This window comes from Carassius carassius, chromosome 18 (genome assembly GCF_963082965.1).
Source record: "Carassius carassius chromosome 18, fCarCar2.1, whole genome shotgun sequence".
Taxonomy (NCBI): domain Eukaryota; kingdom Metazoa; phylum Chordata; class Actinopteri; order Cypriniformes; family Cyprinidae; genus Carassius; species Carassius carassius.
In genome coordinates this window covers 32,933,732-32,957,964 of record NC_081772.1, presented here as the reverse complement: position 1 = coordinate 32,957,964, position 24,233 = coordinate 32,933,732, and the positions used below count along the sequence as shown (strand labels likewise).

The following is a 24,233-nucleotide window of genomic DNA, read 5'->3' as shown; positions in this document are numbered from 1 at the left end:
CAATTAAGGGTCCAAAAACATTTAATTTAGATGATTCAGTAAGATAAAGGTATATGTTTTTTAACCAGTTCTGCAGAATCTATAAAGAAATCTGTTCCAGATGATTCACTGATTATTAAACTGAGCTGAAGAAACGAAAAGCTTTATGACATGCAGGTACTGTGAAGTAAGTTGCTGAAAAGTTGTTTTTATAATGCAAATAAAATAATTTATTTATTATATAAAAGTGATTTATACAAATAAAAGCCATTATACATACATACATACATATATTGTAATAAGAGCTCATTAAAAGTATGCTAAGGTTCCTCCTTTTTCACAAGGGAGAACTTCTTTCATTATTGTCATTAATCAGTTTTCTATAGATCTATAGATGATTAAGAACGTCTGGATTACATGTCATTTCCTAATAAAGTATTCTTCTTCATGCAAACGAATGAAGAAAACCATAATTTCTCAAGATAAAAACGATCCTCCAGTTTTACATTGCAATGAAGTTATTTATTACAGCATTAGGTAACCCAAGTCAGATGAATCTCTTTTCTTCACTCATGCAATTATACCAGCATGAACAGAAAAGAGAGGAGTTGTATTTGGAGGCCGGCTGTAAGTGAAGCTCTTGTGTTCTGGGGAGTCTGGTGCTGAGGGCAGGGCTGGAGCTGGATGTTAAGCGGGCTCATGCGTCTGGCTCGGGTGAGCTCTGAGCTGATGGGTCCTGAGGTGTTCAGGCCGTGCGAAGCTCCTGTCACACTGCTCACAGCTGTAGGGTCTCTCTCCGGTGTGTGTGCGCATGTGTCTGCGCAGCTGTGTGCTCCTCCTGAAGCTCCTCTCACACTGACAGCAGTGGTGCTGCTTCTCCTGTGTGTGTATGAGTGTGTGCCGCTGCAGCTCCTCGCCGCTCCTGAAGCTCTTCTCACACTGACAGCAGTGATGGGGCTTCTCTCCAGTGTGGATCCTGCGGTGGATCTCCACCCGGCCGGGTCTGAAGAAGCCCTTGCCGCAGTGTGAGCAGCGGTGGGGTCTGTGTGCAGAGTGTGTGTGTGTGTGCTCGGACAGGTTCTCCTGAGACGTGAAGCAGCGCTGGCAGTGTGAGCAGCGGTAGGGCTTGTCTCCGGTGTGTATGTGCATGTGTCGTCTGAATCGCGCTCGCACACTGAAGCTCTTCCCACACTCCCTGCAATAGTGACGCTTGTGTGCTGGACTCTTAACCAGTGGCTCTTCCTCCTCTTCATCTTCTTCATTAATCATGCTCAGAACTTCTACAAGTACAATGTAAATGTTTTATTGCTGATAAATGTTAAAGAGCACATATTATGAAGTAATGGTACTGTTAGAGAAACTACACTCCCTTCCAGTTGTTTCTCTTATGTGTGTGTGTGTCGGGGTGTGTGTGTGTATATCTTAGTGTGAGAAAACAAAGATCTGAAGTAAAGGTATACTCTGTTGTGAACACCTTTAGGGGACGGAGAAAAACTTTGGTGGTAACGAGAAGGAAAGGAATCATTTTCCTATTTAACATTGAACAGGTACTCTAAATAATCCCCCTTTAGTTTATACTCATCTGGTTACTGAGTGAACAACATAAGTTCCTGAATCTACTGAACACACATCAGTCCCTTACCTTCAGATTTGACTCCACATGGCTCTGTTATATCTCCAGATTTCTCCTTTGGTTGCATCATTTCATGAACTGCTTCAAATAGAAACACAAGAGCACTCAGAACACAAGCTACTACATCAGATCAATACTGGCATCATAAACGGCTTCACTTGATTTTCTCTTCGTTTAATCAAAATGACAGCTCAGTTACTCACCAAACATAATACCTCCTCACTAGATTTCTTATATTTTTGAAAGTCTCTTCTGCTCACCAAGACTGAATTTATTTGGTCAAACATACAGTAGAAACAGTAGAATTGTGAAATATTATTCTAATGTAAAACAGCTGTTTTCTGTGTGAATCTGTGTTAAACTGTAATGTATTTCTGTGATGCTCCGCTGTATTTTCAGCATCATTCCTCCAGTCTTCAGTGTCACATGATCTTTAGAAATCATGAAAATATGATGATTTACTGCTCAAGAAACAGTTAGACTGAACATCTAATACACATGCACACCATTTTCATTCCCAATTTTGTAGTTTGAGATGATAACAATATTAACTTCAAAAAGCTTTTACTTTGAATACAGCCCCAAGCACTGTTGTCATTTAAATGAATGGCCAAAGCACATAAAAAGTCTTTGAGTTTTCAGTTGTAAACAGTGTTGTGTTAAAGGGCACTTATCATGCTAAATGCACTTTTACTTGGTTTTTAATGACATAAATGTGTGGTGGCAGTGTGAACACAACCCCCTACATTGATAAAAATCCACCCACTGCTTATTTTTTAATCCTCATTAAACCAAATCAATCACATTAGACATGCCTTTTTCATTCTCTTAGCATTGTGACATCACAATGTGTAGGCCCCGCCCACAACCGCTGATTAACGCGGCCCTGAGTGAGCTGCAAACAATCTGCTGTTTATCTTCATGACAGAGCATTTAAAAACAGCATTGGCTCATATTAACAGTGTAGACAGCAGTAGTTACTGTATATAACGCTTCTGCCACACAGATCTAATATAAACATGCAATATTGTTCCTGTTTACCTGTGTATTTGAGAGTTTAAGGGCAATAAGACATGAAAGAGAACTTAAATGCGTGACAGCTGCATTCTGTGTGCTCAGAAAGAACTTATCAGACGTTTTAACTGACATGGCTTTAAAATGAACTAGAAAAAAAAGTTTGTTGAGACAAACTTTAAGTTGGCTTGAGAAAGCCTGAACAGAAAGTTTGAAGAAGTTTAAAGAAGTAAGAAGTTTAAAATAGTTCGAAGTTTAAAGTAGTTTAAAGTTAGATTGATAGATTAGTTGAAAGAAAGATATATTAGAAAGAAAGATAGATAGATTAGTCAGAAACTATGCTTTTTTTGCACAGGCCTATCTAAAGGGTAAATGGTCCCACCTAGTGATCAACTGTAAAATGAACAAATTTTACCTCTTCCCAAAAGGGATAACCACAAACAATCAAGAATGCATGATTACATGGTGTCATGGCTTTGCAATCAAAAAATGTCGTTATAATGGAAGTCAATGGGGCAAAAACAGCCACCAACAACTAATTTAGGGAGAAAAAAATTAAATCTAATGTTGCACAAAAACTAAAAATGCATCAAAGCCAATGTTGCTACTAATCTTTGACATGCCCAAGACTGTTATAAAAAGTAAAAAACTAATCCAGCCACAATTACTTTTATATTGAAAATAAGTCATTTTGTGTGTTTTTCCCCCCCAAATCAGTGACATCATTTATGAACTTGGCAATTAAAGAGTTAAAATCTTGGATTTTTAAAAAACATTTGGTAGTTTTGATCAGGACTGAAGTTGATTAACAGATTTATGCAAAAGAAATTGAGAAAAAATATGAATCTGACACATTTTTACAGCATTTTAATTGAGTGGATGTTTTCATCCCGAACATACCGAAAGGGTAGTGAATTTAAACAATGCACAAGGGTTAAAGTGTGGATTGAACGATCTAACCCTGACGTTTTAGTAATCACTGAGACACAGTTGCGTAACTCTATTCCCTACCCTGACCTGTATTTACCTGGTTACAACCTGTTTCGGCAGGATAGGTCATCTAAGGGTGGCATACTTGGCGATCTAAACTGGGACATGGTTAAGCCCCCTGAGAATGTTGTACAACAATTTGCCTGCCTAAACCTTCATCAAATCATAAACCTACCTACTAGATACAACCCAAAAAGTTGTAACAAGGTCACATTGATAGATTTTGTGTTTACAAACGCCCCACTCATGTACCTTTCAGTTGTTTTCTGCCATGACCTCAGCGAACACGGTTTCATTGCCTGTGTTAGGAAACAAACTTCTGTCAAACAGCCTGTCGTAATCACTACTAAACATATTCTGAAACTAGGGATATGCCGGTATCAAATTTTCCTGTTGCGGTTAATTGATAATGCTTTTATCACGGTATACGGTATCATCACGGTGTTGAAATTTTGTTTTTAAAAAGTGGTCATAATACAGTATAACAGGTTAAATAACTGTTTTTCTTATAACAAAAATAACTAAACATTTAAAACAATAAAGCAATACAGAAAAATATATAAAAGTTAAATGTTTTACACATTTAAGTGCAAAAGAACTATAAAAACCAATAGGTATCACTTTACAATAAGAAATTATTAGTTAACCTTAGTTAATGCATTAACAGTCAAGGCAAGGTTATTTATATAGCACATTTCGTACACAATGGTAATTCAAAAAGAAAGTTTAAAAAAAAATTCATGAAAAAAAATAATCACAAAAATAAAACAAGCAAATGAAAATGATTTAAAAATTGACTTAAAATGAATTTAAGACAGTTTAAAAATAGAAAATGATTTTACATAAAATACAGTGCAATACATGAAATATAGTGTAATCAGTTCAGACATCGCATAGTGCTCATTCAATAAATGCACAGCTAAACAATGAGCAATAGCTACATTTACTATAGAAGTTATTAATCTTTGTTAAAAAAATACAAGTCTTAGTTCATTACAGCTCATTAAATAACACAGTTGCAACTTTCAATTTAAACAATGTGTTATTAAATATTGGAATACCTAAGATTAATGAATGTTCAGAATAATTTTTTCATTGGCAGTTTATGTTAACTAATGAAGCCATAATGTAAAGTGTGAATGAACAATAAAAGATCAAAACACTTTCAAACAATATCTAGGGCATTTGTAGTCCAGATTAAAAAAAAAAAAAAAAAAAAAAAAATGAATGTTTGAAGATATTAAGTCTAAATATTTCAGTAGTTGGCTCTGTAATAAACACCATAGGGAAAACACAAATCTGAATGGTTATTTAAAATGATTTAAATATGGTTTAGAAAGTAACAGCTGCTTTATTTATGGGGTTTACAGGGTAAGGGCTGCATTTAGCGCCATCTGCTGTCAGAGAGTGAATGTGCTTTCATTCAGCGCATCTCTCACGTGTTCCTCATGTGTTTCTCATGCGTGCTTGTTTACATCAGAGCGCATGGGCTCTTTCAAGCAGCATACAGCGATGTTGTGCAGTTTAAGCAGCTGATGGGAATAATATTCTTAAAATACATTCCAAATTCTGAATAATTTGTAATGTATATTTCTTCACAGTATTTAGAAGTGCCCACGATAACAATATAATGCATATTAATCACCGCAATATATCACATTACTGAATGCTCAAGCCTTCTTACGTGATCTGACCAATGTAAACTGGTATAGAGTCAGCCTGATCCCCACCGTGAATGATGCATGGTTGTTGTTTAAAGATCTTCTTACTGCTGTGATCAACAAACATGCCCCAAACAAAAAGATACGCATTAAAAACCGCAACACCCCATGGATTAATCGTGATCTAGCTGTTCTGCTTCAGCAAAAAAATACAGCCTGGCGCAAAGCACGTAAGACACATTCTGTCGAAGACAACCTTTTATTTCGCCAAATTAGGAATAGGGCCACACAAGCAGTGAGGGAGGCTAAAGCTGAATTTTTTTAAAAAACAGTTCACACTTTGTGGTGCGAATCCAAAAGCATTTTGGAATATGGTAAAAAAAACTTGAAAACAAACCCCAGACCATACCATTGTCCCTAAAAGTGGATGTTGTCACTAATAAAAACTCAATGGCTGAAGCATTCAATCACCACTTCATAAATTGTGTCTTTGTTTGCAATGCACTAAACCTTATTGCTACACCCCCTGCAGCCTCTAATACCTGCAGCCTTTTACCAACTCCTCACAGTTTTTCTATTCGGCCTGTTTTAGTAGGAGAAGTCCTGAAGGAATTGACCACTCTGGACCCCAATAAAGCAGCTGGTTCAGATGATCTTGCCGCCTTTTTCATTAAAATTGCTGCCCCTGTCATTGCGGCTCCTCTCACAGCCCTCATTAATCTCTCCCTCCATACAGCCGAGATTCCACTTGTGCTTCCCCTGTATAAGAGTGGTGATCAGGCTGACCTAAACAATTAGGCCAATCTCCATCTTGCCTTGTGTGTCTAAAATTCTGGAAAAACTTGTCAACAAACAACTAATCAATCATCCTAATGTGAACAGTATCATCTCCGGAGCACAGTCTGGCTTCCGATCAGGGTATGGTTGTGTTACAGCTACCTCTAAAGTGCTCAATGATATTACATCTGCGTTAGATAACAAACAACACTGTGCTGCTATTTTCATTGACCTTGCAAAAGCTTTTGACTCCGTGGACCACAAGACACTCATCCACAGACTCAGCAGCATTGGTGTCACTGATCACTCTCTGGTTTGGTTCTCAAATTATCTGTCTCACCGGGTTCAACGTGTAAGATTTGAAAACCGCTTCTCCCATTCTCTCCCGGTTACCAGGGGTGTCCCCCAAGGCTCCATCCTTGGCCCTACACTTTTCTTAATTTATATTAATAGCATTCCCCAGGCAGTTGGTAAGTCACTCATTCACTTATAAGCTGATGATACAATCCTTTATGCCACAGGTTCCTCGCCTAAGGCTGTTCAAGCTACCCTGCAAGATAGCTTTTACCAACTACAGCAGTCTTTTACACATCCCAAAATCACTCTCAATACCTCCAAAACAAAAATAATGTGGTTTTACTCAGTGGCGGCTGGTGAAAATTATGTTAGGTGGGGCTGTCATATTCGGTTATTTTAAATAGCTTGGCCTTGGTAACCATGGGACACCAGGTCTTATAGCATTGTGGCTCCCAGGTTGTGGAATGCTTTTGCTCAAGACGTCTGTCAAGCATTCACCCTTTTCTCCTTCAAAACCTTTTTTTTTTGTCTGAATATTACTCTTTAGCTCAGAATCTTTAAATTTTACCTTATTATTAATGTTTATGTTACTTGCTTGAATCTTTAACCTAACTTTTGTAACTGAACTCTGTATATTTATATCTGCCCTTGGTATGTCTATCTTTGATGTTGAGGTTTATTTAGTTCAATTCCTTAACCTAGGCCTATATTGTAAAGCGACTTTGTTGGAAAGGCTATATAAATAAAAAAATCCTATTATAATTAATAACCACCCAGGATACCAGTGCTCTGTGAAAAGTAATTATTTAATGCCAATATTAAAAGGTTGAGGCATTTTTGCACAAAAACAAACATATTGCACAAACTTTCTATTTGCATTTGAAATTTAACTCAAACAAAATACTTAGTCATTAATTAGCTGATTAAATACAACTATTACCTGCAACAATTTTGAGTGATTTCAAACAAATGTTCCACAAAATGTACAGTAAATAAACATAATAAACTCGATACTTTAGTAGTGGCTCGCGCCCATTGCTCGCGCCTCGCGGCCGCGCGCAGTTTGGGGCGCTAGGCGAAGCGCCCATAGCTGACTAGATTTTAGCTCGCTGATTGGCTACAGTTTATGTCAAACATTTATATCTAAAATCAGCAATTGGCTAAACTGCTCCAAAGACCCGCCTTTCTGGGGCGCTTTCTCCAGCGGAGAAAGCGGGACGTGTAGACGGGACGTGTAGAAAAACAAACATTTTGAATTTCTATAATATTTTTCAAATATACTAGCTGCATTTACTATCTCAAACACACAAATATTGATAATTTTATATATGATTTATTTATGTATTTACATGTATTTGACTGCAGTCTATGGTATATGCTCATGGGGGGGCGGCGCCCTAGCGCCCTCTATTGGCCAGCCGCCCCTGGTTTTACTGTAAGGGTACTACGCCTCCTCCTGCCCTTAACATCACTACCTGCAAGGGGGCTATTCTAGAACAAGTCACTGCATATAACTACTTGGGCATCTGGTAGGAAACTTCACTTTCTTTCACCATTCACATTAAAGCTGCAATCAAAGGTCAAAGCCAAGCTTGGTTTCCTTTACAGAAACCGCTCTTCATTCACCACCTCTGCCAGACTTACTCTCATTCAAATGTCTACCCATGTTAGACTATGAAGACACTATATACAGGGTTGCTTGCAAGTCCACTTTTTCAAAACTTGATGCTCTTTATCATTCTGCTATCAGGTTTGCCACAAATGCACCCTTCAATACACACCACTGTGCTTTATATTCATCTGTTAACTGGCCCTCCCTTCACAATCGCCGTAAAATTCACTCGTTCACCTTCATTTACAAGACACTTCTCGCCACTCACCTCTAGGTCACCTGCTGCAGCCAATGCACTCGGTCCTCACTTCATCTTCAACTAAGCATTCCCAAAACTAATTCTGCGTTTGGTCTTACATCTTTTCAATCGTGACTGGAATGCTCTGCAAAACATTCTCAAACTAGAGAAACTAATTCTAATTTCATCCTTCAAAACTAGTATATCATACTTGTTCACGGACAAATGCAGTTGCTTCACTGCATAATTATTTAAGTTTTTCTTTTTTTAATATTATTTTTTTAACAGTAAACAGATTGATGATGTTTTAAAATGTATTTATGTAAATGCTAACCTGTATTTCTAATGTTCTGTATTTATTTTCCCTAAGTGGTCATTCCACTTGTCAGGCCGCTATTGTAAATAAGAACCTGTTCTTAATGACTTGCCTGTAAAAATAAAGGTTGAAAAAAAAACACCTTCCAGAATAAACATTTCCTGATAATTAACAGAGGAAGTCTGGCATTCTGTCCCTACTGCTGCTAGGAGCTTCTTAGTTTAATGTCATAGGTGTGATCATTATAATAATCCCAACATGATCTGAGTGGTTTTCTGTGAAGGTGTGTGTGTGTCAGAGCTGTGCAATAGAGATACAATTATCACATTTCCATTCGTATAAAGTATAGCACGTGCATGAAGTCACAAAGTTTCATGTCATTAAATAGGTAAATGACACTCGCGTCTGTCATTCCTTCAACAGTATAAGGGGATATATGGTCTTTTAGACAAGGTGAGAAACTCCGTGGCTGATCCTTACAGCTGACCGGAAATGACCAAGCAGCGCAGCTGAACACGTGACGTCTGAAACTGGGAGCGATTTAGTTTAGATCTGTCAGCTTCCCCTGTACAAACAGCTTTGTCAAGTGAAGGGGTTATGAATTCAGAGTGTTTTATAGAACGTGATAAAGTGTATTTAAATAATCTTACGTCTTTAAAGAAATCGGGGGGGGGGGCACGTTTACTGTTCGGAAATGTACATTTCTGAGTATAAATGTACGCTTACCTGCTTGTTCTGCAGTTTGAACGCTGTGTTTGCTGCTGTTCTGTTTACTACAGTTTAACTCTGTTGTTTGCACTTTATGATCGACGTCTTATCTGTCCAATCGCAGGCCGTTTACGGGAAACTCTTAACCAACCTTAACACGGGGGGCGGGGCGTGAAGGGCGGTAAACGTGACGGAAAGCAGTGTCGGACTCTGATTGGCCTTTGAGCCTCATGAAGGGTACTGATTGGCTAAGCGGTAAATTTGAAAACAGTTTTCTGTTGCAAATACACAGTTACTAGAGCGGGGCTAGTCAGCGGTCAAAACAGTCAACATCTCCAGCTAACTTACAAGCGATTACTAGATTAATTAAGGAGTTTCAAATGAGTTTAGTTTAACACTAAACATTTACCCTCGGGCTTTTTGTGTTCAGCAAGAAGAAACGATGGATATTAACTACTATTTTCAGTGAGTAGCGTTAGCATGTTAGCATCAGAGAGCGCATTCGTTGAGATAATATTTATCGTTTATTGTTTTTCTCACATGGTTCTCACATGATAACCTGATTATTTTTTAACTGTATTTTCCTTCTCTGCAATGGTCGTTTTTCTAACTCTCTTGTATAGTACGACAGCTAATCTCTGTCATTTCCTGCTGCTGCTCCGAGTATTGCTGATATGTTCACCGTGTAATGATGTTTACTCTGGAGGAACAGCAGTGTGTTGTGTCTCTGATCCTCTGCAGGGCCTTCGAGCTGAGTGTGCAGAGCTATGCTGGAGAAGACCCGCTGGATCCCTGGGATAAGTGAGGACTCCTCAGTGTCTTTATTGTGGTTTCTGTTTATGAGTCTGCTGTTACACATGTTTGTGCTTGTGCTGTGGCAGGTTCGTGCAGTTCCTGGAGAGTAGGCTGTCTCTGGAGGAGAGGAAGGGCATGTGTGTGGTTCTGGAGCGGCTGGTGCAGACCTTCCTTCAGGAGGAGCGCTACCACAACGACCCACGATACATCACTCACTGCGTCAGATGTGTAGGTTCACCCGTACACTCACAGCTCTTCTGAAGACAGCGTCTGCTCTGTGAGATGAACGCAGTGCTTCCTCTGTGTCCAGGCGAACCTCTGCAGCGACCCCAGCGAGGTGTACAGCTACCTGCACGGCCGGGGCGTGGGAACGCAGGCGGCGGCGCTCTACATCGACTGGGCCCGTCAGTATGAGGAGAGAGGCCAGCTGTCCGAGGCTGAGACGGTGTACCACAGAGCTCTGGAGAGCAAGGCTCAGCCGCAGGACCGTGTGCTGCAGCAGTACAGGTGAGAGAACCTCAACACAAGACCCAAGCTCATTCAGCTGTGGCACAACTTCAAGCTGAGCTGTGCCTTTAGTGCTGTGTTCAGTAAAAACTGTGTCTGTTGTATCCGCAGGCTCCTCCAGGGCCGGATGTGTGCGAGCGCTCCCACAGCAGCATCAGGTAGAGCACCTTGTGGTCCCTCTCTTGTTATACTGTGAGCGAGGAGATTAACCTGTGCACTGCTGTCTCTCCACAGACTCCGATCATGTGCGGCAGCCTCTTCAGAACTCACAGCTGGTGAACCAGAACCCCAGACCGAGAGACACCGCTCAGGCACAGTGCAAGGTACAGCCCTGACCTCATCTCTCATCTTCTACTGCAGACATTATGGTTGAAGGAACAGTTCAATTAAAAATGTGCTATAGTTACAAAGCCGTATGACTCCCTGATGTCTGTAGAACGAAGTGGTGAACATCATTCTGGGAGTTCTGAGGTGTGGGATAAGATGTTAGTTAGCTGAAGCAAAAGCAGCTCTTAAAGTATGGATTTGCTCTTCCACAAATCCATAAAATCATGGCATTAAATTATACATGCATTGAAGAAAACAAAATCTGCCAGTATCTTGTTTTCCAGTTCAAACATCCTCAAATCAAGACGCATTTACTTGAGATGCGAACTGAACATATGAAATCTTGTTTTCTGACAAACTAAACAGATTTGACAAGAATAAATGTCAATAAAAATATCAAAACTTGTTTCTCTTTGATTTAAGTAGATTTTTCTGAGCCTAGATGGATGTTTTTTTTGTTTTAAATCAGTATCAAGATGTCTTTAGTCATTATGCTTGAAGTACGTTTACACTAGAAAACATTTGTACTTCATCTTGGGGGAAAAAATACCTTCATGCATGTGTTTTGTGGATCTCTGGATTTCTTCAAATGATGCTGTCATGTAGTCGTACACAGGAAGCAGTGATTGCGGTCAATGCTTTTCCTTCAGAACACTTAATATATGCAGCACAAGTCGCATCTGCTTATTTTATTAGACTTGTTTTCCATCCTCCTTAAATGTTTTTAACTGAAGCGTTTCACTAAGCTGGAGTTGTTTTCTGTTGCAGGATCCAGAAGAGCCCTCTCCTGCTCCTAGAATGGTGCGAATGTAAGTTAATGAGCCGGGCTTCATGTTCAGTACTTCCTGTCAAACCCCTGCACTTCTGTTAAGTGTGAGACTCAGTAGAGGATTGTGTGGTGGTCATGATGATGATGAGTGTTGTGAATGATCCCTAATCTCAGAATCTCCCGCTCGGAGAATAACCCGGTCCGGACGGGGGGTAACAGTGTGGAGTGTGTGTCCATGTACTGTGTGAACGAGCTGCTGTGTGAGGGGTCAGAGCTGTCCTTCGAGGAGCTCAGAGCCAGACGCTACTTTGCTAAACGCAGCCAACAGGAAGAACAGCGCAGACTGGGTGAGAAGACTTCAGCACACTACACATGCACCATCAGTGTCTCATCAATGGATGCTCTGCAGTGAATGGGTGCCGTCAGAATGAGAGCCTGATAAAAACATCACAATAATCCACAGCACTCCAGTCCATCAGTGAACATCTGGAGAAGACTAAAGATGAAACACATCCAGCATTAAGATGATTTTAACTCAAACACATAGAGTCTATAATCCATAATAACACTTCCTCCAGTGAAAAAGTGTTCTGGTCTGAATCAGGAGAGAAATCTGCACAGATCAAGCAGCGTTTAAACAGCTCTAAACTAATATGTGAGAGTCAACAGCAGATGCTCTTTTTCACTGGAGGAAGTGTTATTATGGTCTGGTGATGGATTTGTTTTTTTCATGTCACAGATGTTAATTGATGTGTGGCTTACTGCAATGTTGATGGGTATTTTGAGAAGATGTGTGAATTGCACTGCATAAGCTGCCAATGTGTCAAATCTAGATGGTGTTTAGTGACCGTAGACAGGTGCTCAGATGATGGTCTAGAGCTTGTTTCTGTGCAGAGCTTCTCTCGTGTGTGTGCTGCTGTAATGACTGTTGTGTGTTCAGCTGAGGAGCAGCGCAGGCTTTGGGAAGAGGAAGAGGAGGTGAGGAAGATGAAGCAGCTCTTGGAGGATCTGGAGAAGAATGTGACTCTACAGCCAGAGCAGGCCTCTCTCACGGTAGATGTCTGGCTCATGATGAAATAAGTGTTTTTCTCTGATGAATGTTGGACATAATTATTGGCACCCCTAGAGATTTATATGAGTTAAATGCCTCTGAACTGTATTCTCATTCATCTTTACTTTTTTAGCACACCAGTGTGACTAGAAGCATGAGATTATTATTGACTGATTATAAATATGAGGAACATCATATCCATCACAGAATATAGTTCTGATGTACAGAACAAGATTGAGTTTCCCGAAACAGAAGGTGCCTGTAAGAAAAGAGCTCAAGCAGCGCGAATCATTTCCACCATCAGGGTCCAATATCACACTGTAATCTGTACTTGTGCCAACCTGCCAAAATTAAAGCCTGATAATTAAAGGTTTGAAAATGAAAACAATTTTAACAGAAATAAAAGAAAATAAATATTAGCACTGTATTTGTTTAATTTTAAAATGTTATTTTATTAAAAATAGCTATTATTACTGTTTAATTGTATGGTTATTTTCAATGGGTTACGCTGAGCCGTGTGACCTGTATTTACACACACTCGTTTCAGAGCGAGACTCCGTAATCACTCTCAGTGTTGATTTGCAGGGAGCTGAAGCCCCAGAGCCTCAGACAGGACTGCAGCTCCACACCGAGCTCTCCGCAGGGCATGCTGGGACACGGGACACCAGCCGTGTGAGTCTGCTGGGACAGATGGAGAGCAGCGCAGTGCTGCAGGATCACACACATCACAACACATCCCTGATCCACAGCACAGAGCCGTGAGTCCTCACTCCGTTCAACAGCCATCAAAACATCCAAGATGTATAAGAGTTTGTTTCTTTATTGCATCACTTGCTCGCCAATGGATCCTCTGCAGTGAATAACATTATGCTTAATACAATGCTTCTTTCCAAGTGAAAAAGATAGTCTTGTCATGTGTAATGAACAATGTGCAAACTGAAGGCTGTGAGGGGGGGGGGGGGGGTGTATGTCCAGGTTATGCTTCATAATCTTTACTCTTGGTCATAGTGACACACCACTGTTTCTCTCTATGTAAGTGGGAAATTGGGCGAGTTTGTACTGCTCTGTCTGCAAGAGTCTAAAAACCAACATGACAAAGTGATGTGACCATGATCCTTCCTCAGAAAAATAGCACCCTAATTTAACCTGTTAGCTTCTGTTCTCATGAACGTCATTACTTGAGCTGCGTATAGAATTTTAAATCAAGATTCAACATTCTATAACAAATCAGTTGTAGTGATTATTTTCGTCCTCTTTGCCTTCACTTTCTGACGTGCTTCACCTGTTTGACTCGCTGTATGTTCTCATCATGTGAAGCGTAAAACCACTCGATGTGCAGGAATATTAGTAAATATTTGGGCACGTTTGTTTTCTGGACGGAAGCTGATGCACTTCATGAGAAAGTGTAAGAACACTGGACAAAGATGAGATTGAAGCACGAACTGTTGTGATGTAACGTGTGTTTCTCTGTCTGTAGAGACGCGGCGTGTGATCAGGGTGATGTGGATGCACACACAGACCGTGAGTATATCTCCTTCTGTGCACACTGCTCCTTACAGCTGCTGTGTGTTCACTCTCTCTCACTCTCTCAGTGTCATGTGGCGGGTTCAATCACTCTCATGTCACTCCAAACACGTCTCTGGGTTTCGCTCATGCCACACCGTCCCGTGCTCTGCCTTCTCCCACTGTCAACACGCGTGAGGCTTTGGGTAAGAGCACACACACACACACTGCGCTGATGCTGTGTGGATGTCGTGCTTGATGTGTGTTGTCTCTTAGGTGTGATCATGGACATGTTTCAGGCTCCCACCCTCCTCCAGGAGTCCATGTTCAACAGCACTGTTCTGCCGGAGGACAGCTTCGAGAAGAGCTGCAGAATCAGTACGTCTCACACACACACACACAAGCTCCAGCCTTGTACCTGCGCATACTAATTCACTGCATGATTCATTAAAACATTCTGATCTCATTCCTACTTGACAGTGATTCTGCTGTCTGCTTTAAAAGGATATAACACACAGTTTCTGCCAATCTGGTGTCAGTCTCGAGTATCTGTAGAGTATTAGAGCATCCTTCATATCTCTGAAGAGTCTGCTGATCAGAAACACTTTTTCAGACAGTATTCTTCATCATTTTCTAATGTTTAAAGATGAAAATAAGCAAGGTTTTAACATTAAACTGGTCATGTAGATGAGAGGCTCTAATGACCTTGTGAGCGAAGCTGTCCAGTCATTTAGTATTTCGAAGAATAAACAAAGAATCCACTCGAAAGGACATGTATACACTAGCAGTCAAGAGTTTGGGTCAGTAAGACCTGCAGTGTTTCTTACAGAAGTCTCTTCTGCTCCTCAAGGCTGCTTTTATTGGATCAAAACATATTTTCTTTATCACACGAATGCAGACTTGATGGGCAGAGAGACTCCTGTATGAATCCCGAATGTTTGACTGGTAGTGTGTTCCTGACAGTGATTGTTCTGTTAGTTTAGTCTCTTGGCTTGGCTTCTGACCCACGGCGTGCTGCTGCTGCTTCGAATGTGCTCTGATTGTCGTCTCGTGTTGTTCAGGTAGCGCTCCCTCATGTGCTAAAGCTCCCAGCACGACTCCGTTCATGATTTACCAGGACCAAGATGAGCAGGAGAGCGGAGGGTGAGACCAGGCCTTCCTTCATCCAGTAATGAGAAGTGTTTCTGTAAGACTCTGACCGTGTTCTCTCCATCGGTCCTCCAGGTCTGGTCCGGACAGAAACCAAGCCCCGCTGACCCGAGCGCTGATGGAGATCCCAGTGTCCAAGGCTAATGTAAGTATTGTTCTCAGCTGTGGAGTGATCGAGGCCAGTGATCGATCTAATCTGTGTTCCCTTCATTAGGACACTCCAGTCAGCGCTGAGTCCATCACGGATGAGAGCACGCTGTGGGCAGCGCGTAACGTCTCTGTGGGCCCGTGTCCCAACCACACGCGTGACTTCGCCCTGTCCGCTCATCTGGTGTCCACACCGCTCCACCCTCATGCTCCACACTCATGGGACATGGAGGAGGTGCAAGGTATTCCTCCTCTGTTCGCTGCTAGTGTTGAGTGAGCGCTGTTGCTTTGGTGTGATCTGTGACTGTTCTCTCTCTCAGAGGAAAGCACCGGGGTCAGGGGCATCAGCGGATCAGAGGACAACCCCTTCATACGACAGCCCACCAAACTCAGGTACCAGCACATCATCGCTCAAGCTTTCCTGACCATTATTACATGCATATCCTCCATACTCCATCTGATTTTGCAGCTAGGCAGTAATCTATTTCCTTGTCAGTCTTATGATTCTTTAGCTCCAGTAAAAGTAGCGCTGCACTGAACCAATACAATACTGATACTTTCTCTCTTTTTAGTGCTGGGAAACGATTAATCGCATCCAAAATACAAGTTTTTGTTTATATAATATATGTGTGTGCACCTTGTATGTATGTGTATATACATATGCATGGAAATATAATATTTTCATATATTTAATATTAAATATATGAACATAAATATTTTCTATAAATGTATATATGTGCACTGTGTATATTTATTATGTAAACAACCTTTTATTTTGGATGTGATTGTTTCTCTTGTTTTGTACTTGTTGACACTGATTAAAGATGCCTGTATTTTCATTGCACTTGTAATGTTTAAAAACCTTGGGCAGAGTAACAAATAATGACTCCTATTATTTGGCTTTATTTGTTTAGCAAAAAGACAATAAAAGCAAAACTACAAAACACAGCATGACAGACTGTTTTTGGACCGTTAAAATAACTGCAAGTGCATGACGCTGGAAGCCTTACAAATGCTTGTCTATTTTTATATTCAAATTAAAGTGGATACTGCAGAACGTTGAAGTAATATGCTATGCTAAACAATTTAGCATAGAATTAGAATGGGGGAAAAGTGAACTATTTTTATTTTTTCACAACTATGATGACGGTATCCCACTCGCTGAATTATCAACTATCATATAATGATGCACCAAAGTGAATATTCTGGGCTGAAACAGAAAATTCAGGATGCACTTGGTCAAAAAGTGAAAGCAAAGGTAAATGTTATTGATTAAACAAATCTATTTAATAATAAAATCTTCATTGAGATTGCACAACTTTATTAACTTTTTAATAACAGAATTGTTTCTACTCCAACTTGTTGAAATATAAACATTTAAATATTGGCTGTAATAACTTTATGACGGTTTTCATAACCGATTTGTTTAAACATACGTAAAACAATGAACAAATTAAGTGAAAATAATGAATATGTAATGATGTATAATATATTTATCCTCTCTCTAGAGTTTTTTTTTTTTTTTCTAGCAAACTATTGAGTTTATGGCCTTTGAATGTCTTTCTGGGGTAAATGTGATGTGGCATTATTATACTGAAGTCTTTCTGTGGTTGAAACGCTGATTAAGCGTTTGCATGAAAGATAATTCATTTCAATAAGTTGTTCTGTTTCTTTGAATGAATGCATATCATAGTATTCTATTAAACAACATGATTACCTGCACAAAACAGACACCGACCGTCAAAATGCACTGTTGGAGAAATGCTAATTAAACACCAATGTTTGTGTAATTGATCTCAGCCTTCAAAACTATGTTTTAACCATCGAAGATGAAAAATTTGAAGCTTTAACTTGTGCATCGGTACTGTTATACTTCTGTTTGAAGTGTTATGTTTCTCCAACACCAACGGCATGTAGTGCTGGTGTTGAGTAGTCTTCAGCGGCTGTATGATCCGTGTCTGGTGTGTCTGCAGTCCCATCATGGAGCAGAGTCCGGCGGAGGAGAAGCCGGCGGAGCTGGCCGAGTGCAGCATGCGTGCTCAGGGCACTATTGTTGGGGAAGGGGTGTCATTAGCTCAGACGAGTCAAGGGCTGTCTCTGGCCCAACACAGCCAAAGCACTTGCAGCAGCAGCAGACATCCTCTGGCCGCCTTGTCCTTCCCCGACAACAGCGTCCTGAGGACACAAGACGAGTCCATGAGGAGCAGCACCAGACCCAGCTGGAGCATTTATCAGAGCCCAGAGAAAGAGCCCACACTCCCAGAGACCCACACAGATGCTCCTCTCGATCAAGAAAGAGTTGAAGTCCTCCTCCCGAAGAGGTCCTTTCACAGGCGTAAGTCAGGGAGAAAGCCACTGGAAGAGAACCAGGATGTGTTTCATGAGCAAGAAGCTCTCAGGAGTCAGAACGCGGCCCTGGGACTGCACTGGCTCCAGATGAGCAGCTCCACACACGCAGCAGAACCAGAGCTCGATGTCATGAAGAGTCCTCCCGCAGTCTCCTGGACGCTCCACCAGAGCCCAGAGGAAGCTCCTGAAACAGACTTCCTGTGGGAGACGGAGCCAGTGGGACAGAATTCAGATGTGCTCCCAACACAGGGAGAAGTAGATGTTCTGCTTCCAAAGAAATCATTCCAGCGGCGGAAATCAGGGGTAAAAGCGCTGCAGGCGTTGCATGAATCTCTCCTAATGAGTCCAAAGCAAGCCCTTAAACCGTCCCAGGAGGAGCCCAGGAGTCCAGAGCCCACACCAGGTCTAGACTGGTTCTGCACAGACAGTGAACCAGATTTGGATGTGATGGCCAGCCCACCGCAGAGCTGCCGGACACCAGATGCCCCCATGAGCCCCATGGACACATCCAGAGCAGGTATGCAGCCTGTTCAGATTTGATCTCACATGGCTTTATAAATGCATTGCTCACAGAGGTTTGTGGTGTGTTCTTCTGCAGTCTGTGTCCAGCTGCTGTCTGACCCGTGGGATGAGGAGCTGATCGTGTCTCTGCTGTCCAGTCTGGAGCCTCCTCTCTCCTCCCACCACAACCTCACCGTCTGGAGCTATGGCCTGCCCAACATCACGCCCAAAATGACCGTCCAGATCGGTACGGCTCTCTAATCCAGCCAGCGCTTCTCACATCTCAATGCTGCTTACTTATACAGATCCCTTCTTTAAGCAGTTTCATGTTGTTCAGTCTATTTTGAAGTCTTTAGGGTAAGTTGCAGCGTTCTCTGGGAATTAAAGAAGTTTGCAGAAATTCAACCAGTTGTGCATGGTTACAATAGTTACAATTTTCCCTCATTTCAGGATTAACATACTCAGAGTTTTCACTTAACCTCCTTTGTGAAACGTTCCCTGGTCCTCCCGTACTCCTTTTATACTTCCAGAGCTCCTCTGTGGGCGTCGAGATACTTAAATGTATTAAAGGAGTAAGAGTAAATGAGTAATATAATAAGTGTTTTTTTTGTGTTAAAGTTACAGTGTTTGTGAATTTATAATGTATTTCGACTAGGTCTTTCCCCAACTAAAGAATTTTCTGGTCGTCTAGTAGTCGTTCATTTAAAGCATTAGTCAACAAATCGCGCATTTATTAATAAACCATTTAAATCATAATGAGCCTTTAATTTCATACATAGCCTTTAAAGCATTCAACATCCATAATTTCGAGCTGATGCTGTTGTTTACATTTCAAGCCATTATCGGCCGATTCCAATATTGGGCATCCCTAATAATGATCATAAACATACATCTGTATCCTAACTCAAGCTACTACCTCTGTCAATATAGTTATTGATATCGACTGTATGTAAATGGGATCACAGTCGCAAACTAGTTGATTTCATCATTCGCATCACCTTGCATTTGAACAGGCATACACATATTATCACAAAAAACCTGTTCAATTCAAGTCTATTTGTATAGCGCTTTTACGATACAAATCATTACAAAGCAACTTTACAGAAAATTACTTTTCTACAATATTTAGTAGTAGCTTATAAGTGGTGACTGTCAGTTTGTGCACGTATGACATGATCTTTCAGAAACATTAATACAAGACATAGTCAGCCAGACGATGAACATTATTAACAGCAATTATTAAATGTAAATGTCCTAGCCCTAATGAGCAGGTGATTCATGCTAATTGACATGGCATTATTTAGTTATGCTTATAATATTAATGTGTTACAATCATGGCTTGAGTAAAGATTCAGAAAACCTATAGAAAGCCTGTTCTGACTGCGCTCCGTGTGTCTCTCTCCTCAGCTGGAGAGGCGCTGCGAGTCGACTTTGTTCTCGGACAGGGAGCGTTTGCCACAGTGTACCAGGCCACCAACCTCATGAGCTCACAGAAACTCTTCCTGAAGGTAATGAGAGCACACACACATCTGATCTACAGGTAACAGTGACATCACCAGCAAAGCTTTCCCTGAGTGCTTCACTTTTCACCAAAATCCACCTGCTCTTGTAGTGACTCTGTAAAAGAGAAAGTACCAGCGTCACATTTAAACTCATGGGGCTGTGAAATCTGCTACGTTTGGTAGCAGATAGCAACTTCTCATATCTTGTGCTCAAATAGTACCCAGCTTCTGTTTGTTCTTCTTTGGCTGCCCTCGTAGGTGCAGAAGCCAGCGAACCCATGGGAGTTTTACATGGACAGCCAGCTGAACGCCCGCCTGCAGCCCAGCGTGCGGCACCTGTTTAACACCATATACTCTGCCCACCTCTTCACCAACGGAAGCGTCCTGATCGGAAAGCTGCACAACTGTGGCACGCTGCTGGTGAGGACAGCCTTGTGTATAAAACCCCTCACAGGACCACTGTCCTCAAAGATCAAGGCCATCGTTCCTGTCTTCATCGCTAGTTTGACTGGCCACAGATTTTAAACAAAATGGTGTATTCAAGTTACCAAAGAGGTTCTGTTTTCAAGTTTAAATGCTCATTAATTTATAAACTGATTTATGGGATAGTTCATCAAAAAAATCACTGAGTACTGTAGAGCAGTGGTTCTCAGACAGGGCCTCGAGATGACTTAATATTATGAAAGAAAAAAAAATGGCAAAGCAAGCATTGAATTAAGCTAAGCAACTAGGAATGCACAATATGATCGGACCAATAAAGGAAATCTGCCCAAAATGGCTCTAAATGTAAATATAGGCCTGAAATGATTAGATTCACTGTTTTGGATTGCTGTTTAACCTGAGACTGCACGGACAGAATGACCTGTTTGGTGTTTGATCGGTCCTAAAGCCCGCTCAGTGAGGAGTTTTGATTCCATAGGGGGCGCTGCTGGCCTACTTCTACTATATATATATCTGGGGAAAATAAAAATGCTGATTTTTTTTTTTTTTTTTTGAAAGTGTAATTTCTAGACCGTGTGATTTTTCTAGAAGGCAGTCCATGTAAGTTTGTCAGTTAGCCACATGGCTGGAGTGTGCCGTGCAGCTGTCTGCCCCTGTTTGGACAAACACAAGTGAATGTAGCTGAACGGTGTTGTCTGGTGTCCTCCAGAGTGCTATAAACCTGTACAAGAGCCGCAGTGAGAAGGTGATGCCACAGCCTCTGGTGCTCTACTTCACCGTCTGCATCCTGCACATGGTGGAGCAGCTGCATCAGGCCAGGATCATACACGCCGACATCAAGCCTGACAACTTCCTGTTGGGAGAGAGGTACGTACTCACACAGCGTCTCACAGCAGGTGTGCAGTGGCCCGGCTGACGCGTGCTGTCATTCTCTTCAGGTTTCTGGAGAATGACTGCTTTGAGCAGGATCACCTGGAGCACGGCCTGGCTCTGATTGACCTCGGCCAGAGCATCGACATGACGCTTTTCCCAGAAGGCACTGCGTTCACTGCCAAGTGCATGACTTCAGGCTTCCAGTGTGTGGAGATGCTGAGCGGCCGACCCTGGACCTACCAGGTGAGCATGTGAAATCAGCTGTTTATGTTCTCCGAGTGCATCCGAGAGAGAGCCTGAAACACAGATCGACTCCTATTATGATTCTTCACCAGTGCTGGGTGGATTTGCATATAGTCCTGTCATGACCCGCTGCACATGAGAGAACTGTGGAATCATGCTTATGTTTTTACAGTTGTTTTCTTCACAGGGAGGAAATTAAATCAAGGCGTATAAATGGCACAATTGTCAGCATTATTCTGCTTTCTCACATAATAAGCTTTTTTCTTTATACACATTTTTGGGGGCCTGTACCATGATGGTAGCTGAACAAATTCAGAGTTACAGGATTAGTTTTGAGTTGACAAAACCAAACCTCTCATCCGACTTTGTTGGTACCATGATGCTGTTAATCAGCTTTCTTTGTCAACTCAGGCTTTGATCCTGAGTTTGTGGAGCGCGTGCACATGAATGTGTGACATCACTGGCGAACAGCCAATCACGAGCCTTGCAACACAGAGCAAGTTTGATTTACTTCTCGTGAGAGTCCCAGCGAGATTCAAAACTAAAGGTTAAAGGTTAAGAGATTGAAGAATGTGATACATTTTAACGTCATATGAAAAATGAAGGAGGACAAATAAAATAAATAATCTTGCTCTCGTAGTGCAGTGACAAGCGAAACTTGTTAAATTAGTTTATACATTTAGAAATATATAGTGATAGAGACTTGAACATGTAAGGTCAGATTTTTTATTTTTAAAATAGGGCAATCTTTTGATACTACAGCTTATTTATATTACATGATCTGTATACATTACTATTTATTTAAAATAAACGATTTTTAATAACTGTTAAACTAAAATTGCTTGTGTAAAAGACAAAATAATATGAATCACAATAATTATATAAATCATACAACTATACACTTTTTTTTTTTTTTTTTTTAAGCATTAGTGACCTTTAATTTCATGACCCACATTAAATTTGTCTATTGCAAAGACACATATGGACCTGTGATTAATGTGATTTATATGTGAGATTGGCACACTGATTTTCTGTCCAGTGGGTTTAGTGCACACTCATGTCCGTCACTCTGTTTTTCTAACAGACTGATTATTTTGGGATTGCGGGGACGGTCTACTGTATGATGTTCGGGACGTACATGCAGGTTAAACAGGAAGGTGGCGTGTGGAGAACCAATGGTGTTTTCAGAAGGTAATATGAAAGCATGCTGGATCCTGTGCGGACTAGTGATGAGGAGACTAATGTTGGTTTTCTGTCCGTCAGGAACATTCACTCTGATCTGTGGCAGGACTTCTTCCACACGCTGCTGAATGTGCCGGACTGCAGCTCTTTGCCATGTCTGCGAAGCCTTCGCCTGCGACTCGACGCCGTCCTGCAGCAGAATTACAGCAGCAAACTGCGCAGTCTGAAGAACAGACTGGTGGTGCAGATCCTGGAGGCTCGCTCCTCACGCAGATGATCCTCCGAGGCTTCATTCAGCCGTATTCAGACACTGTTACCTCTCTGTAGCTGAGACGCTGTCTGTGTAGAATGATACACACTGCTTTCTTTTCACTGCTCCTTCCTTTTACTCTGCCGATTTTAAATTGTAAAAAAAGCCAATGAAGCCTTTTGTAGATTTCAATAAATCTTGGTTCAGAAACTCCCTTGAATTTTTTTCCAGTTCACCTGTGTCACTAGATGTCACCGTTGGACAGATGAAGTTCAATTCATTTGATTGATATTTTTTGACATTAATGAGCCTTAATTTTCAGCACTGTTTTCTTCTATATAATAACTGGGTGGTTTAAATCTTGCACACCCATTCAGAATATTTCACAAATGCATAATAGATATAGATCCATATACATGCTCCATTTTCAAATAATATTTTCACAGGAACAAACAAAAGTAAACTTTTCAGGACCAACTAAAAATTATGGGGACAAACCAAGCCCAGCAATTGCATAAAGCTAATTTCATGCTCTGTGGTATTACAGCGGCACCAGCTGAACAAGCCCTCACATTCTTTCTGTTGTCAGAGTGATCCCTTACATTAGTGTGTCATATTTAGTGCAAACATACCATTCGGGGTGAAAATTATTAATATGCCATTTATACACTGCCTAGTGTATACAAAAAAAAGTCAATATTTAAATTTATATACTGACTGTGGAAACACACTGCATCAGTTAGGGCTAAAAGAATAGTTTACACTGTAAAGATCCACCCGCCGGCCCAAATAGCAGAATCCAGCGCCTGGACAAAGGTTTAACGTGTATTCAGTCTTTTACTTGCGCTTCTGAATTTATCAGGATTTAGTTTAAATCCTAGTCTAGCTCCATGCTCAATCTGACTCCAATTTCATGTGATCATTGAATTTAGACAATGTTTCTATTTAAAAACTGATCACAAAGGTTGATTTATGTATCAATATTGATATGTGATTATTCCAGACTCACTATACTTTCAATTATCCGTTCACTGGGGACCTAATGTCTCTTAAGTCTCACGCTAGCTTCACGTGGATCTTAGGATCACAAACTCGCCAGTCTGATGCTAGTCAGAGGATGTAGGTAGACTAATACATGTTTAGCCTGCCGCCTACTGCTTGCTTATGACAAAAGTGTAGCTTGTTTAGTCTTTTCCCATACAACTTGCTAACAGCAGCGATAGACAGAAATCAGAAGGTCTCCGATGATGTGCCTACTGCTCCTATCATTCTCCAGCCTTCAGTTTGACCTATCCTAGCCATAGATTTGCGGTAACAAAAGCCTCCTCACAGTTTACTAGTCATAATGATTTCAGACGAGTTTAGGATAAATCAAATATAACAATTTATTATTAGTCAATAGGGGTGTAACGGTACGTG

General features: G+C 41.0%; 2 protein-coding genes across 6 annotated transcripts; one reads left to right on the top strand and one right to left on the bottom strand.

The window, feature by feature from the left end:
- Window positions 1–479: 479 nt before the first annotated feature.
- zgc:101562 (C2H2-type zinc finger protein) lies at window positions 480–9,363 on the bottom strand. 5 transcript variants are annotated; one of them, XM_059499265.1, is made up of 4 exons: window positions 9,244–9,286; window positions 1,816–1,877; window positions 1,622–1,690; window positions 480–1,259 (listed from the first exon to the last, which is right to left on the bottom strand). In XM_059499265.1, the coding sequence occupies exons 2-4, from the start codon at window positions 1,820–1,822 to the stop codon at window positions 667–669; spliced, it is 669 nt and encodes a 222-aa protein (XP_059355248.1). In that variant the 5' UTR covers window positions 1,823–1,877; window positions 9,244–9,286; the 3' UTR covers window positions 480–666. The 5 variants fall into 5 exon arrangements, with proteins under 5 accessions (XP_059355248.1, XP_059355249.1, XP_059355250.1 ...); XM_059499266.1 differs by lacking the exon at window positions 1,816–1,877 and having other exon boundaries at window positions 1,622–1,693; window positions 9,244–9,363; XM_059499267.1 differs by lacking the exon at window positions 1,816–1,877 and having other exon boundaries at window positions 9,244–9,346.
- A 139-nt stretch (window positions 9,364–9,502) lies between these two features.
- bub1 (BUB1 mitotic checkpoint serine/threonine kinase) lies at window positions 9,503–23,024 on the top strand. The gene is made up of 25 exons (XM_059498057.1): window positions 9,503–9,690; window positions 9,967–10,026; window positions 10,107–10,248; window positions 10,331–10,527; window positions 10,639–10,685; window positions 10,762–10,850; window positions 11,623–11,663; window positions 11,798–11,970; window positions 12,564–12,676; window positions 13,260–13,432; window positions 14,152–14,195; window positions 14,267–14,383; window positions 14,454–14,555; window positions 15,239–15,320; window positions 15,402–15,471; window positions 15,541–15,715; window positions 15,794–15,866; window positions 17,447–18,339; window positions 18,421–18,570; window positions 19,731–19,831; window positions 20,084–20,245; window positions 20,976–21,133; window positions 21,205–21,382; window positions 22,467–22,573; window positions 22,646–23,024. Exons 1-25 carry the CDS (start codon window positions 9,668–9,670, stop codon window positions 22,839–22,841), a joined length of 3,666 nt encoding a protein of 1,221 aa, XP_059354040.1. The 5' UTR covers window positions 9,503–9,667; the 3' UTR covers window positions 22,842–23,024.
- The last annotated feature ends 1,209 nt before the right edge of the window (window positions 23,025–24,233 follow it).